Source organism: Arachis hypogaea, chromosome 10, assembly GCF_003086295.3.
Source record: "Arachis hypogaea cultivar Tifrunner chromosome 10, arahy.Tifrunner.gnm2.J5K5, whole genome shotgun sequence".
Lineage (NCBI taxonomy): Eukaryota > Viridiplantae > Streptophyta > Magnoliopsida > Fabales > Fabaceae > Arachis > Arachis hypogaea.
Genome location: NC_092045.1, coordinates 104,084,873 through 104,102,956, shown reverse-complemented (window position 1 = coordinate 104,102,956; position 18,084 = coordinate 104,084,873). Strand labels below are relative to the sequence as shown.

Genomic DNA, 18,084 nt, shown 5'->3' with positions numbered 1-18,084 from the left:
TGTCTAGTTATTCAAATAAAAGTATGACAGGAACAACACTCACATCCCTGGGCTGCAACATGTCTATCTTCAGTCGCGTGCTCTATACTCTAGGACCCTTCTCGCTGTAGGAATGGCTGTAACTTGACCACCTGTAGCGCACATGGGTGTGATGGTTAATCAGAAGTATGACATATTTGTAATACACTACAAGCGTGCATGAAGAATATCTATCTTAACTTGAAATATAAAAGTGCGAGTAGCATACCTCGATGCCAAAGGCCAGCTGCACATATCATACCCAGCAGGCCTAAACCTGGGAAAGCGCCAGAAGATCTAGGACTGAAGTAGCTGTAGTGGGCCCGCTAACTTAACCACATGTCTGTTTGCCACTCGGCACATGCACTGGTACAACCAAGCCAATGCAGCAGACCCCCAACTGTAGGAACCCATCTCCTCAAGCCTATCAACGTAGGGAAGCCATCTGATGTGAATGCGGTTGCCGGACTTGTCTCCAAACAACTGAGTGCCTAACAACATCATGATATAGGCACGAGCAATCGGTGCACAGTCTCCTCATCGGCTCCCTCGGGGCACTCTTCGAAAGTCTCCTGGAACCAGGTGCAGTTAACTGCGAACTTCTGAACCTGGCTCGGAGGAGGAATCACTCCAAGCAACTCCTCGAACCACACCCAAGCTGGACGTCCGCCCTCGATATACATATGAAAATCTGTAAGGCAACCGCTGACATAACGCCTGTCCACTGCCAACCCTAATTGGTACGCCACGTCCTGAAGCGTGATGGTGCACTCTCCGAAGGGCATATGGAAGGTGTGCGTCTCAGGACGCCACCGCTCGACAAAGGCGCTGACAAGGGGCTCATCTAACCGATACCATCTATTGTTGAGCCTAGCCAGATGGTATAAGCCGGCCATCTGCAAGTATGGAACATAACGCTCATCGAGTGACATGCCTTGTTGCCGCCGCATGCTCCTGATGCATCGCTATGGCTGCGCATTAAATGGACCGCATTATTAGAACCACATACAATACTGGTAAGCCAAAAAAAATACTAACACAATAAACCACTTATATAAACTACTTACAAAAAACCACTTATCATAAACCACCAACCAAACCGCATGCAAAATCACTAAAATAAACCATTTGCAATACCACTACAATAAACCACTAACAATATCACCTAACATAAACCACTAACAATACCACCTAACATAAACCGCTAACATAAACCACTTACATAAACAATTAACACAACCACATATAAAACCACCTACAAAAAATCACTTAGCATAAACCACCAACTAAACCGCATGCAAAACCTTTAACATAAACCATTTCCAATTAACACCACCACTAAAACCACAGGAAAAACTACTAACTCAAATAAACTATGTGCACAAAGTTTTCTATGTACTAACCTCGTCCTTGATCACCCCGGCTATATGAGTGGTGCACAAAATTGTGATCATCAATGGCGCCATCAACATGGTACGCTCAACTGCAATCTCAACTCTTTATCACAACTTCGCACAACTAACCAGCAAGTGCACTGGGTCGTCCAAGTAATAAACCTTATGCGAGTAAGGGTCGATCCCACGGAGATTGTTGGTATGAAGCAAGCTATGGTCATCTTGTAAATCTCAGTCAGGCAGATTCAAATGGTTATAGATGATTTATGAATAAAGCATAAAATAAAGATAGAGATACTTATGTAATTCATTGGTGAGAATTTCAGATAAGCGTATGGAGATGCTTTGTCCCTTCCGCCTCTCTGCTTTCCTACTGTCTTCATCCAATCCTTCTTACTCCTTTCCATGGCAAGCTGTATGTTGGGCATCACCATTGTCAGTAGCTACAATCCCGTCCTTTCAGTGAAAATGTTCAACGCGCTCTGTCACAGCACGGCTAATCATCTGTCGGTTCTCAATCAGGTTGGAATAGAATCCATTGATTCTTTTGTGTCTGTCACTAATGCCCAGCCTTCAGGAGTTTGAAGCTCGTCACAGTCATTCAATCCTTGAATCCTACTCAGAATACCACAAACAAGATTTAGACCTTCCGGATTCTCTTGAATACCACCATCAATTCTAGCTTATACCACGAAGATTCTGATTAAGGAATCCAAGAGATATCCACTCAATCTAAGGTAGAACGGAGGTGGTTGTCAGGCACACGTTCATAGGTGAGAATGATGATGAGTGTCACGGATCATCACATTCATCAAGTTGAGGAACAAGTGATATCTTAGAACAAGAATAAGATGAATTGAATAGAAGAACAATAGTAATTGCATTAATACTCGAGGTACAGCAGAGCTCCACACCTTAATCTATGGTGTGTAGAAACTCCACCGTTGAAAATACATAAGAACAAGGTCTAGGCATGGCCGTGAGGCCAGCCTCATGATCTAAGATAGCATAAGACTACTCGAAGATAGCTACCAAGATGAAAATACAATAGCAAAATGTCCTATTTATAGAGAACTAGTAGCTTAGGGTTTACAGAAATGAGTAAATGACATAAAAATCCACTTCCGGGTCCACTTGGTGTGTGCTTGGGCTGAGAATTGAAGCATTTTCGTGTAGAGACTTTTCTTGGAGTTAAACACCAGCTTTTGTGCCAGTTTGGGCGTTTAAATCCCACTTCTGTGCCAGTTCCGGCGTTAAACGCCGGGCAGTCTTGAGCTGATTTGGAACGCCGGTTTGGGCCATCAAATCTCGGGCAAAGTATGGACTATTATATATTGCTGAAAAGCCCGGGATGTCTACTTTCCAACGCAATTGAGAGCGCGCCAATTGGGATTCTGTAGCTCCAGAAAATCCACTTCGAGTGCAGGGAGGTTAGAATCCAACAGCATATGCAGTCCTTTTTCAGCCTCTGAATCATATTTTTGCTCAGGTCCCTCAATTTCAGCCAGAAAATATCTGAAATCACAGAAAAACACACAAACTCATAGTAAAGTCCAGAAAAGTTAATTTTAAATAAAAACTAATAAAAATATAATAAAAACTAACTAAAACATACTAAAAACATACTAAAAACAATGCCAAAAAGCGTATAAATTATCCGCTCATCAATGAGTAACCCCGTCCAACCGGTACAGCCTTTCAGGATCGTCCCCCATAAGCTGAGTCCTCGGTTCAACTATTTCTTGGATCAAATCTGGGTCGTTTTCTCTGGGATTTAGTGGGGTATGAGAAATGAGAAGTGGTTCGAATTTGCTTGATTCGAACTCCTTTTATACCACAATTGCATGTAATTCGAACCAATTAGGTTCGAATTATTTGAGCCAAATGTAAAGTAATTCGAACCAATTAGGTTCGAATTATTTGAGCCACGAAATGAAGAGTAATTCAAACCAATTAGGTTCGAATTATAGCTATGAAGTTCGAACCTATTAGGTTCGAATTATATAGAAATAGGCTTTGGCTGATTCGTGAGTCACTTTTCTATTTGGCTTATTCATGTAACAAGTTTCCTTCCATGGTTTATTTGTGTTTTTTACCCCATTTTAATATTACATGAATTTTTTAAAATTAATAAAAAACATTACATTCATTAAATTTGATTTAAACTTTATAGTACTAAATCAAATTAATATAATTCGAATTAGTAGGGTTTAGGGTAAATCAAAATAAGTAGCTTCGATTTAGCAACGAATGAAATGCAAAATACTTATGGTATTAACCCATTCATAGTAATTCAATACAGCTTATTCGATTCAGCTTATGGTATTGTAGCACATAGTAAATCGAATTGAATAAATTCGAATTACACCAACAATAATTCGAATGAAATGGATTCGAATTACAAGTGATCGTGTTCCAATGCAAATCGACACATATAAATTCGATTTAGCATATATATTGCTATATAAGGAATTCAAATTCACTTATTTTGAATTATATTTCACCATACCAAATTTACCCAAAACAAAAATTCTATATTAACAATGGAAATCTATACTAAGAGATTGAAATTGTGAAAATAGAAGATGACCCAAATCAAATTTATCGGGTTGGACGAGTCACCTATATTACTAGTAGCGTCCATGAAGAGGTTAGTGAATGAAATTTAATTTAATTTATTTTCTTTAAGAAATAAAGAATTGTTAGTAATATTAAATTGCTTAGAACTTGATTATTATAATTTGTAAACTTCAAATAGTAGTTAGAATATTGATTTAGGGGTAGTAATTCATGAGAACATTGAAACTACAAATGCATGTTAGATGAGGGATAACTAAGTATGTTGATGAGTTGTGATAACATGTTTGGTTAGAATTTGTAACTTTTCACATCATTATCATCATCATCCCGCGGTATATCTTCGACACCATCTGGTGCTCTACCCTCTCTGAAAATTGGGACAATAATAGGAGTACTGACCATCGCAATTGCAAAGTCACCGAAGGGTCGAGTATCACCTATTTCTCCATCACAAATGCGGTTTAGATCAGCTACGAAGGATGGAGATGCAACCAAAATTGCCTCAGGTGCAATCACCAGCATAGATGACGAGGCACCAAGAGGCATTGAACTAGAGCAGGCTGGCATTACTGAGGATTGAGGATTCCAATTCGAACCTCCTGAACTGCAGACCACATCTACAAGTTTGGCTAATAGCTCAGATGTCATCACCTCGGAAAACTGACGACAACAATGGAATAAAACTTGCAAATCTTCGTCACTACTTATGACGAAAGAATTGTACATATCATCGCGCAACACGGAAATCAAAATTTTATAGAATAACTTCTCCACCGTTTCACGCCATACAACCCTAGTTTTTGGATTATAGTATTTTGAAACTCGATGAAACTCGTTGAAGGTTTGAGAAAAATACTCAGCGAATCCTTATCAGTAAATTTAATTCCAGATCATGTTTTTTTCTTAATTGACCCTTTATAGTGCACCAAAACTAAAAAACTCTCATCATTAGCAATTGTGAGTCCCACTATGATGAGAAATTCATGTTCAACTCGTATTTATACATGTTAATATCATATTAAATTGAATTAATTCAGCTCGATTTATATATATGGATCACTGCATAGTAAATCGAACCTAGTGGACTCGATTTACCACTAGCCACTATTGAGTATAAATCGACTTTGTTAAATTCGATCTACTAAGAGTTTGTAAATCAAATTGACTTAATTCGATTTAGTAGTGCGCCACGTAATTTGAATCATCTTGATTCGACTTAGTACAACTTAGACTAATTTAAATTCAATGAATTCGATTTACATAGGAATATGCATGGACCACGTAATATTTTTTGTTTTGGGGAATTCATGTAAAATTAGCATATATTTGGTTTATAAAGGTCATTTACCCTCACAATTATGTAGTCAAGTCACTTCTTTTAATTATTTTTTTGGGATAGTAGTACTAATCGAATTAAATGTTAAAAAAATTTAATAAAAATGTTAGGCCTAATCTAATGAAGAACTTGTTTGGATGAATTTTTAAGAAATTTTTTTGAGATATATTTTTTTAAAAGATCTTATAGAAAAGTAAAAGTAATTTTATGTTTTGATATTTTATGCAAATTTTTTTTTATCTATTAATTATATTTGGGTATAATAATATAAAAATACTTTTTTGTTTATTTATTATGTGAAAAACATATTTTTTTAACGAAATTAATAGCTCCAAAGAGCTTGTTTATATAAATTCAAACTTAGTCCTAGCACAGCTAGGGTCTTTTTACTACTCTGCTAGAGTTTGTAGAGTTATCCTATTCTAAAAATTCCTATGAATATTTTTCATTGAATTCTAGCCTAGTCTCAATAGCAGGGACTACTGCTAATCAGAGTTGTTCTAGTCAACATCACCATTTATGAGAAGAGGAGGTGGTGAGGTTTGGAGATGAGAATGTTAAGGAGAGTCTAGACAAATACTCATGTAGCCTGATTGGTAGATTACTAGTTGATCGCTAATTCAATGCTGATACATTAGAATTAATACTATATACAATCTAGAGACAACCAGAGGAATTTAAGGTGCTGGATCATGGAGGTAATATTTTTCAATTTTTCTTTGAAAGTGAAACAGATCTGTTATGTATTGAAAGAGGAGTTTCGTGGACATTCAAAACTTACATTTTGAATATGAGAAGGTGGCAGAAGAAAATTCATATCATAGAAAAGGAATTCTCTCTTGTCCCTATTTGGATTCAATTTTGGGGACTACCGAAGCAATACAAAACCCAAGAACTCAGGAGGAAAGTGGGGGTGTGATTGGCAAGGTTATTGCTGACTTGTTTGAAATAAGGGAAAAAGATGCAAGCATTTTGAAGATTCAGGTCATGATGGATGTCACCAAACCTCTTCAGAGGATTATGAAAATTGCAAGCAAAAATTAGAAGGTGATAGAACTACAACTGAAATACGAACATATTGGCAATTTTTGTTATTATTGTAGATTTCTAGGACATGAAGTGAAAGGATGCAACAAACTTTTGGAGGATTCAACTACTATAAGGAAGAAGAGGAGGGATGGGGGCCTTGGCTGTGAGCAGATCAAATATGAATAAGGGTTAGAGAGCTGAAAGAAAACTTTAACTCTAATTATTCATTGTTCAATCAGAATAGTCAACAAAGACTGAAGAAGCCTACTTAGGTTAGCGTCATTAAGAGTTTCACGAGTCTCTCAATGAGTGATAACAATTGTCAAAATAAACCAGAAAAGGAAATTCAAGGCAATAACAAGATATTAGTGCTGAAAGAGAATGAAGATCAGGGCATAGAAGACTGACTGATGCTGGTTTGGATAGTGGTGAGCTGACAAATGAGAATGACAATCCTTTAACACAAAATAGGAAATGTTTATTCTCTGTTGGCTCTTCTGACGAAGAAAAATTCAAGAGGTCATAGAAGACAAAGTTTAAAATATTTGACTCGAGAAGAAAGAGTTTATAGATTAGTAGATGCGATTAGAAGGAGAACTGGAGGTTTAGGGAAGAATGCTCTATTGAAGAAGTATTGCAAGAATAATATTAGGCAAGTCGAAGAAGGAGAGAGTGCCAACCCACAATGGGAACCCAAGTAGTGGTGGCAAATGGGGAATCCCGCTCCCGCCCCACCAAAAGCCCGCCATCTGGCGGGTTGGCCCACCCCGACCCGCTAGTGAGGCGATCCTGAATTCTTCTCCCGTCTCACTTAACGGTGAGCTGGTTGGCCCGCCAAATCTCTTTTTTTATATAAACCATTAAATATTAAACAATATATATAATTTCACAACAATTTCAATAAATTTATAATTTCTAAACATATAAAAAAATTATAATTTCTAAATTCACAAACATTAAAGTCTTTATAATTTTAAATATGTAATAAATATAATCATAAACCATGTTTTTTGAAATAAAATAATAAAACCAATATTGTCCAAAGCAAAACAAACATTGTCCAAAATATATAATTAAACATCTTCAAGTTTATAATCAATCAAACATAAAACATAATTCGAAATATAACTTAAAACATCTTCAATTATCATCTTTATCCTCTTGTAGATCAATAATATCATAGAAATTTGTAAAAAATGGTCCTGACAAAAAAATGCTTGGCCTGCCGAGGAAGCCCGCCCTGCCCCACCAAAGCCCACGGATTAGGCGGCGCGGGTTAGACAGGCTTTTTATGTTTGGCCGTTTCAAATTTCCAACCCAACCTGCCTTTTTTGGTGGGTTACGCGGACTAACCCGACGGATTTCGGTCCGTTTGCCACCCTTGCACCCAAGGATCCATGAAGATGTTAATGTAGAATTGTAAGGTTTGGAGAAACCTTTGACAATTCACAACATGAAAGGGATTATTAGATCTCATTCTCCCGAGATATTATTCTTGTGTGAGACAAAGAATAATGTCTTGACTGTGGAAGGCATAATGATGAGGGTGAGTTTTAATTCAATTTTCACAATGGATCCTATTGGTTTGGCTGGGCTGATGGTTGCATGGAAGGGAACAGCTACGGTAGATATTAAAAACTATGATAATTTCTTTATCGAATTTGAATGAAAGGATCAAAAGGCAGATGGTAGATGAAGGGTAATTATTGGAGTGCACTTGAGTACAGATGACCAAGCTAGAGAGCAACAGTTTTCACATCTGAGGCAGGTGATATGAGAAGGTGATGATCCATTGATTATGATTGAAGATTTTAATGTTATCTAGGTTAACCATGAAAAAGAGGGAGGCCAAACTAAATTTGCCATATCTATATAGCATTTCATTAATGATGGAGGTTTGGTGGATATAGGGTATGAAGAGAAAAAATTCACTTGGAGTAATAGGCAATTTGGAGATAACTTTGTCAAGGAGAAGCTCAATAGAGTTTTGATTAACCAATAATAAAGAGATGAGCATTCATCAAGTTTTGTGGTACACCTGGATGAATCAGGTTCTAACCACTGTCCTTTGTCACTTAGTTCAGAGAGAGAAAAAAAGAGAACAAAGAGACTCTTTTAGTTCCAAGAGAGATGGTGTGATAACGTGGAGATTACTAATATTGTCAAAGATGTTTGGAACCAAAGGGTGATAGGCTTGCCAATGTATCGGTTGGTAGAGAAACTCAATGCATGCCGCCATAAATTGGTAGAGTGGCAGAAAACTAGCTTCACTAATTCACTAATGTAGATACGTGAGTTAGGTCAGACTACAGTAAAGGAGAAAGAGAATGGGGCTAATGGTCATAAAATCTGAACCCTTCAAGCTAAATTAGAGGATGCTATCGAACAAGAAGAGTGATTGAAAAGAAAAATTGAGAGTTTAATAGCTGCATTGGAGGGATAGAAATACTCGATTTTTTCACTCTTAAGTTTCAGAATAGAAGCCGGAGAAATAAGGTTCAGTATTTGGAGGATGAAGATGAAAATACAGCTTTAAACATTGATAAAATAGCTGCAGTTGCTCAATCTTACTTTCATAACTCGTTTACTTCCTCTAACCCAAAAGAGCCTGATGATGTTATTCAGAATATTCCAGTCAAAATTTCTAAAGATACTAACAGGGAACTGACAAAACTGATTACTGAAAAAGAGATCAAGACAGTCTTATTTTCTATTAATCCTTTTTTAGCCCCGAGAAAGGATGGTTTCACAATGAAGTTTTTTCAAAATTACTGGAAAATAATTCAGAGAGTTGTTAATTGTGCGATCAAAAGTTTATTCTCTGGAGGTAAAATGTCTAAAGTCTTTAATCATACAAATATCTGTCTTATTCCTAAGATTCTGAATTCAACTACTATGAAGCATATTCGGCCTATCAGCTTAAGTAGTATGTTTTACAAAATAGTTTTCAAATTTCTTGCTCATTGTATACAACATATCATGAATAGAGTAATTAGTGATAATCAAACTGACTTTTTAAATAGTAGGCTAATCAGTGATGAAATTCTAATTGCTTATGAATTCATGTATTTTCTTAAGAACAAGAATGGTGGATGTTATGAATTAGCTCTGAAGCTGGATATGAGCAAAGCGTATGATAGAACTGAGTGGGACTTTGTTTGGATTATTATGAGAAAGTTGGGTTTTTGCAATCTATGGTTGAATTGGATTCAGGAGTGTGTGATGACTATTTCATATTCTGTTACTGTAGAAGGACAACTACATGGTTATTTTAAACCATGTAGGGAATTGCGACAAGGTGATCCTTTATCGCCATATATTTTTCTTTTTTGTGTAGAGAGATTATCCCATCTGCTCTATAAGGGAGAATAGGAGTAGGTTTTTTCTGGTTTGAAACTTAATCCTAGGTGTCTGAGAATCAATCATCTATTCTTTGCAGACGATTCAATTTTATTCGGTAAAGCTACAGAGCAAGACTATCTCAGTTTAACTAGAATCCTTCAGAACTATGAGAAGGTTAGTGGTCAGATGATTAATCTTGATAAGTCTTCGGTCTTTTTTTTTTTTTATCAAAAATACACCTATCCATGTAAAGGAGCAATTGGCTTTGATTCTACAAGTGGCTAATGTTGGGCATCAAGATAAATATTTGGAATTTCTGACAACATTTCATAGGTCCAAAAATGCTACTTTTAACTATATTAAGAACAAGGTGAATAAAAAATTTCAACATTGGAAGCGCTCATTACTCTCGTCTAGTGTAAGAGAGGTTTTGATCAAGGCAATTAGAACGGCTATACCAATTTATATGCTGAGTTATTTTAAACTTCCATAATCACTTCTCGAAGACATTCAGAAAGCAATGATGCGATTTTGGCGGGGCCAGAGAGACACAGAATGAAGAATGCATTGGGTTGAATGGCAAATTTCATAAAGAATAGAATAACAGAGAGAACTGAATTTTAAGGATTTAAGAGCTTTTAACCTGGCTATGTTAGCTAAGTAAGGTTGGAGACTATTTTCTCAGACTCACTCTCTAGTCCACAAGGTCTTCAAGAGCAGATATTTTAAATATTCCAACTTTCTAAATGTGAAAATGGGATACAATCCGTCATGGGGATAGAGAAGTATTATGGAAGGACAAAAGATGTTAGAAAAGGGCATTTCTGAAAATTTGGGAGGAAATTTAGTGATAATAGAAGACCACTCGCTTATAGAGCTTAGTTCGCACGAATTATCATTCCAGCCTAATCTGAACTATCAATCTACTTGAGTTTTCGAGTTAATTCTACCAAATGCTCAATGAGAACAGATCACAATTACTTAACTATTTAATCTAGCAGGTGCATATGCAATACTAGAAACTTCTATACAGTAATGTGAAGATAAAATTACATGACAAAAGAAGAAATTTGGAGAATATTTGGTGGTTTCAGGATATGAAATAGTGTTCCAGTTTTTTATTCACCTCAAGAATTTCTGCCAAAATAGTGCAGATCAAAATAATTATGGACTGAGTTTTAGAACCTGAAAAACACCCTTTTAAAATGTAAATCCTATCTGTCCAATTTGTGATGCTATAGAGAAATCGGTACACTATTTTCTTTGGAGATGTTAAAACATGGTTGAAGCATGGGATCTTGTAGGACTTCTACTACTGAATAGAAGCTATGGAGTCATGGATATGGTGATTATCTTTATGGAATCTTTGAATAGAAGCCGAGAATCTCAAAAGAAGAAGGAGCTTGCTGCGAACCTTGTTTGGTACATCTGGAGAGCAAGGAATGCTGCTACCTTTGAAAATCGAAGAAAATTATCAGTGGAAATATATGAAAAAGCTTGTCGTATGACTGAGGAGAGACGTCTCTTACATGAAGCGTGAAACTCTCATATGAACCTATTTTACCTTTTCTTCAATTCCTAATTGTTGTTTTACTTTTCTATTGGTATAATCCAAAGTACCCTTTTGCTTGTAGTACATTATGGACCAACCAATTTCATCTAAATAAATTTATTGTCTTTTTGAAATAAAAAATCTTTTAAAAAAATTGTAAATTGTGATTTTTTTAAAAAAATATTTTTTTATTTTTTAGTACTTTTACTTTTACTATTAAAAAATTATTAAATACACTAAAAGATAAATTTTTTAAAAAAAATATTTTTTTATCAATTTAATGACATTCAAACAAACATGAAATTCGAGTCCAACCCAACCTAACCCATTAAAACATAGGGAATGTTTCTATAAAGACGCGTAAAACGTCTTTTTATAAAGACGCTTACATGCCGCATTATTATTCGGCGTATTAATGAACCGGTTATTTTTCAATTTTTTAACAAATTAGAATAAAATCGATTTATTTTATAATAATAACAAAAATCCAATTTTTTATAGGGATCTAATTGTATTTTAAATTTTTAGAAATTTAAATGTCTGCAAAACAAAATATCAGAAATATATTTGTCTTTTTATAAAAAAATTTAAAGATATTCGATTTAGATTGTGTAATTCGATCGGATCAAACTGGATCTAATAATTATAATGCAGATAATTAGGTTTATTAGTGTTATTATAATAAACCGATTTTGTTCTGGTTTATTAAAAAATAAAATTATTAATTGATTTAATAAAGATGTCCAATAATAACACAACACATAAATATCTTAAAAAAAAGACATTTTTAGTGTTTGTTAAGATGGTTTCTTAAAACATTCCCAATTCCGTACATAGGAATTACAAATTATTATTACTTCCACTTTGTAATGTTTGGTCATTTTTGTTATTTTAGACGGGGAATGCTAATGCATTTAAAAAAAAAATAAAGAACACAATAATCTTTAAAAATTGACTTATTATTAGAAATAATAAACAAATTAACATGATTTTAGCCTTTTTTTTAATAATCTTATAAAAAAATAACTAACTTAATTCGCAGAATACTTTTTAAATATAAATCATTGATATAAATATAATTGATTTGTTTGGATTTTGGTTTTTCGACTTAATAGAAGATGACTTGTATCCATAATCTCAAATCGAAAAATAAATACAACTTCTTTCACAGAATTTTGACCCAAGGACTTATTGATTATAAATTAAACTTCAAATCAAATACTATACAGTTAATTGAAAAGAAACGACTTTATTTTCTTTTGGACACAATCTTACAAATAGAAATCTTAAAAAATGTTTGAGAAATAACAAGATCAAACATTAAATTTGTAATGTACTTAAAAGTTCGAATAACAAATGAAATGTTTGAATACTGGAAAAATAATGAATAAATGAAGAATAAAACTTAAAAAGAATTGAAAACTAGTCTGGGAATGAAATGAAATAATAAAACAAATAGGGATGATAAAACTCTAGGAGGCGTAGGAATCTATGTGGGGATCATCTCAAATGGGAAGTTAATTGTGGAAAATTTTTTACGCAAAAATAAAGACGGAGGCAAAAATTCTCTAAGACATGTGTGGAGACTTAAAATTTATAAATTTATTTAATTGTTTTCAATAATTTATTTCTTATATATATTTTTTAGTCATTTTACATGTTATAAAGATAAATTCTAAATTTCTAATCCTCAATTTAATAACCTTTCTTCAATTCAGAAATTCCTAACACTGTTCGTATTCTATCGAACTTCGTTGTAGCCACTACATCACCATTCTCCTTTCTCACCACACACCATCACCTCTCACGGTGCCGTTCTCTCTGTTCACGGCGTTCTTTCTCCTCTTTAAGGGTGTACCCGTTCTCCTTCCCGCAACTCTCGCTGTCATAGCCATTCTCCTTTTTGCTGCTGCATCCTCCACCTCGTCTACTACTCTATACTCTGTCTTGCTGTTGTGTCTCCCACCGCGTCAGTTCGAAAGAAATTGTCATTTGTCGTTTAGCATTTTATATAAAATTTTGCTATTTTTGTATAGGATGAATACTTGTAACTCTACTTCTATAAAAATTAATGATCAATCAGGATTATCGAAGAGATGCAGAATAAGGCCCCACCGAAAATAGATATGGGAGGCAATATTCTCCCATGGAGGAGATCGAGACAGGACAAAGAACAAATCTAAGGGCAAGAACAGAGAGCAGAGAAACATCTCCCATCCCACCCTACCCCATTATCATCCTAAAAACAAATGACTTAGCTTCCAACACTTAAATGCCCTTATACTCCATCTTCTTTCTTTGCATTAGTGCAAATGAGAATTTCTTCAAAGTCTTTGTGTATTTGTGAGTTGAAGGGAAGTTTCTCTTTTCGAGTGTATGACTTCTCTTATTTATAGGTAAGGCTTCTAGTAGTTCATTTTATATTGCTTAGAGTCTATGTAGATTATCCCACGTTTTGTTTCAGTTTAATCCCTAATATGTTGTTAGTTTCACACTCTATTTATTGTAACACCTGTAACACCCTAATTAGCCTAAGCTTTACCTTGCGTCGTAAAGCAAAGGTTAATCAAAGGTTACGACAGTTCTAAACTCATACATATAATATATATAGAAAGAATAGTATAATCTAGAAGCCCGATGAAGGATATAGCTCAAAGACAGGATTTCAAAGCGCAAAACGTACTAACGAAGGTTCTAGCTTAAAGCACAAGAAACAGACATGATATAACAAAGATAAATATATAGTATCATAGGAATCTAGTCACGACTCGCGGAGTTTAAGCCGGCTAGCCATATACAAGTATACAGAACCATACAGTGAAAACAGCTTAAACAAGTTTTGTTCTCTCAAATACAAGCCTTTAGGCAAGGACAGAATACAAAAGTGAGAGATGTATAAACAACATAAACCAAAAAGACTCCAAAAGAATCCAAGATCCTCCGCTTCTGTCACCATCCAAAGCAACTCACTGAGGTGGGTTGCGACCTACATCTGAAAAACACAACAAAGATATGGTATGAGAACCGGAGGTTCTCAGTATGGTAACAGGGCCCAGTGATGTAGGATATAAGACCCCGAGATGCCAAAGGCAATCCTAAGCTCCATATCCATCACAAAATTCAAGTTTAAAGCATTCTAAAACAGATAAGCATAAAAATACCAACATTAACTTAACTAAACTAGGTCATCTATCTTAGATGATTTCTAATCTAACCAAACACCGCTGTCCCATAACCTTCACCAACCGATCCTTCATTGCGATCCCATCGTCACCGCCTTCCGAACCTCCTCAATCCCAGTAGAAAAACACAAATAAGGTACAATACAAGTAAAGCACAAGTAGAAGCATATAAGGCAAATAATGCAGATAGTAAGTAAGCATGTTATTCAATTAGGCAAACCATTTTAAGTAAGCAAAGCATACAAATAGATAGAAAATGCATATGATGAATGCCTGCCCTAATGGATGTGATATCACATTGTCGGTTCAACTGCCAACCCGACACATCTCCATGGAGACGTCGCTCTTCAGATTTCTCATATGGGAACCCCCGAGATATAGTGCCCGGATAACTGTCCAGGTACTGGCGTCTGCACGCCCTATAGATCCGAAGGGATGCGAGCGGGATCTATTGCCACCGACTTCACATCTAAGCGCAAGCGGGATGAACCACCGCCCTTACGCCGCCGCCGCTACCTCGAACAGGCGGGATCCAACCTCAACCCCTGCCCGGACGCATAACATCTCATAATCTCAGAAAATCATTATTCAGTGGTTTTCAAAAAGCATCTTTTAGTATATAGAGATCCATCATCTCAATCCGAGTCCCCGACCCATCTCAACCACTGTCTATTCACAATTCAATTTCCGAACATCAACAAATCATAATTTCTCATCTTCTATATCCAACACCCTTCATGTGACATCAAACCATCCTCAGTACGCCAGAAACCTAGGCCTCCGTTTTCTAACTTGTCTCAAAATCATGTACTAGAACCCTTAAGTTATATCCCATGTTCTAATACTCAAAATTAGGCCCAAAAGTCTTAAAATGGTGTTAAGGAAGCTTACAACCATGTTGGGAAGGTAGAATAGTTGAAAACAAGAAATTTGAGAACCAAGATGTGTGCGCCCGCACAAGGGTCGGTGCGTGCGCACACTCCTGAGAGTTTTAAAATGCGTGTGTACGCACAGGAGTGTGCGTACGCACATGTGTAAATTTTTACAAGAATCTGTTTACTCGCACAACCCGTGCCAGCGCCCTCGACAGACAAGCCTTCCCAATGTGTGCGTCTGCACAGGTTGAAGTTTTTCCTTAGATATGTGCGCGCATCCGCACAGATCAAAATTTTCGCAGGGTGTGCGCCCGTACAAGGGTGTGCATCCGCACATATCAGAAATCATAAAATTCTGCAACTTTGCAGAATTTCATATTTTTAACACCAACTTTGAATGATCATAACTTCCTCTACAAAATTCCAATTTTCACAAACTTTATACTGATTCAAAGAGTTTTCAAAGATCTTTAATTCTAAATAATTTTCCATCAATTCCAAAAACCGAGGCAAAAGTTATGATCAAACAAAGTTCACTAAAAACTCAATTTTATCAAACTTCTCAATTACCACCCTATCTTACCATACCCATACCAAAATCATACCAATCCATCCAAAACTCCATTTTTTCATCAAAATGGACCTGTTATAGCATAATACATTAACCTTACCACATTTTCCTTCTCATTTCACTATTATCAATTTTCAACATCAACTATATAACACTTATGATCAAAATCACCATCAAATCCACCATTTCATAAATCATAATACCACAATTATCATAAGAAACCAACTTCTAATTCATACAATAATTTAACATCATCATATCATTATAACCCATCACAATCAACTCAACATTCATCAATTCATCAATATTTAACACACCAACCATCATTTTAGTTCAACCTATCTTATTGGTCACTAGCCTATGTGTCCATGAATATTATATACTACATAGAGGAAACCGAAATCATACATTGGCCGATTCGCTTTATGCACCCAAACTCAAAATGAGCACCAACAAGCTTCCAATCACAATCCAAGCTTTCAAGCTTCCAATCACAATCCAAGCTTTCAAATCCACTCCAATAAGCACAAATAAGTTCCAAAAGCTCCCAAAGCCACAATAATCAAACTATATATATATAAATCACCCTAAATCAACCTAGGGTTCCAAATAAACATAAATTAACAAGGGTTTAGTAGCTCTTACCTTCTCCCACAGATTTGGATGTCAAAATCCAATGCTAAGCAAGGATTAAAGTGAACCTAAACATCCAAAATCACAAAAACTCATTTAACCAAAAACCCTATATACTCGAAATTTTGAGGAGAGAAACTGGAAAAATTTCGTGGTTACCTTGAAGGTTTCTTGGGTGGATTTTGTAGAGCTCTTCACATGAAACGCGTAGCCACAAACGGTGCGGCGATCGGAGCTCTCTAGCTCAAGATATAAGCTTTGAAAAATTGAGATGAATAATGCTCAATCTCTTCTCCTCTCCTCCTTTCAATTTCTGATGGTGTGTGTTTTGTTAGAGTGTTGTGATGCTGATTTGTTCACTAATGAACCTTTTATATGTTGGGCTTGGGCCCAACTTGGGTCCGGTCCAATCCGTTAGCGTTTTTAGTCCGTTTGGCCCAACTTCGGGCCAAACCTTTAAAATTAACTTCCGGTTTTTCGTTTCTAATGTTTTTCTAAGGTTTTTTATGGTTTTCACTTTTCTCATGCGATACCAGGCAGACTTGAACCGGTTCAACCAGTTCTACTGCCGGTTTGCAGATTTTTCACAGTTTTTCGTAAAAAGCACATTTTCTGACTCAGAAAGACCCACTGAGTCCAGAAATCACCTTTAAATCCTCAAATTCTCTCTCTAACTTTTCGGAATTTGATTTGGGAAATTAATCACTTAATTAACCGGTTGATTAGTTGCGGTTCTTACAACACCCTACCACACTGAGCTTTACGCTTAAGTCGTAAAACAAATGTGGTCTGGCATTACGACCTCTAAAATAAAATATATACATATGATAGCAAAAGAATTATAATATGCTAGGAGCCTTGAAGAATAGAGGAAACCAAAAATCGCGAAATAGAAGCGCACCGCTCAAGAAACGACTTAACTTGCGTGTTAAGAAAGCTACAACTGTTAAGTGTAAAATAACCCAAAACAGAAACAGAGAGTCAAAGGTACAAAGTAACGAGCTCCTGACTCAGCCTGCGAAGTCAACACACACAGACATACACACACACACACACATATCCAAAGCCCAAATGTACATAAACGAAATCTGCCTCTCCATAAACCTCTAAGAGGATAAAAAAGAATAAGTCATGCGGAGAGAAAGCTAAGTATATATATATATATATATATATATATATATATATATATATATATATATATATATATATATATATATATATATATATATATATATATCACTGCACAACAAAATAACCCAGTCACCACTTCGCTTCAGGTATCTAGACGCCTAATGAGATGCCTCTCGACTTGCATCTAAAAAATAACAACATAGTATGAAATGAGAACCGGAGGTTCTCAGTATGGTAAATGTGTCACACACATAATATATAAGGTCCTGAGAATGCCAGAGGCAATCCTGGAATGCCGACACTCAGATTATAGAGCTTAAAGTATTAAACAGAAGCCATAAAAGATGGTTTTCTAAAAGTATTAAAACCTAACTTAACTTAACCTTAAATCTAAGTCCCATACTACTATTCCTCCATACCTTCAACTCCATCATGCTTTTC

The 18,084-nt window shown here is 35.7% G+C and overlaps 1 protein-coding gene across 1 annotated transcript; it reads right to left on the bottom strand.

Moving 5' to 3' along the window:
* Positions 1–518: 518 nt before the first annotated feature.
* LOC140175738 (protein MAIN-LIKE 2-like) lies at positions 519–968 on the bottom strand. Its single transcript, XM_072204284.1, has one exon. The coding sequence runs from the start codon at positions 966–968 to the stop codon at positions 519–521; it is 450 nt and encodes a 149-aa protein (XP_072060385.1).
* Positions 969–18,084: the final 17,116 nt, after the last annotated feature.

What these genes read in the sequence shown, in the direction of transcription:
- LOC140175738 (XM_072204284.1), bottom strand. Translation starts at nt 968, where the DNA reads ATGCGGCGGCAACAAGGCATGTCACTCGATGAGCGTTATGTTCCATAC.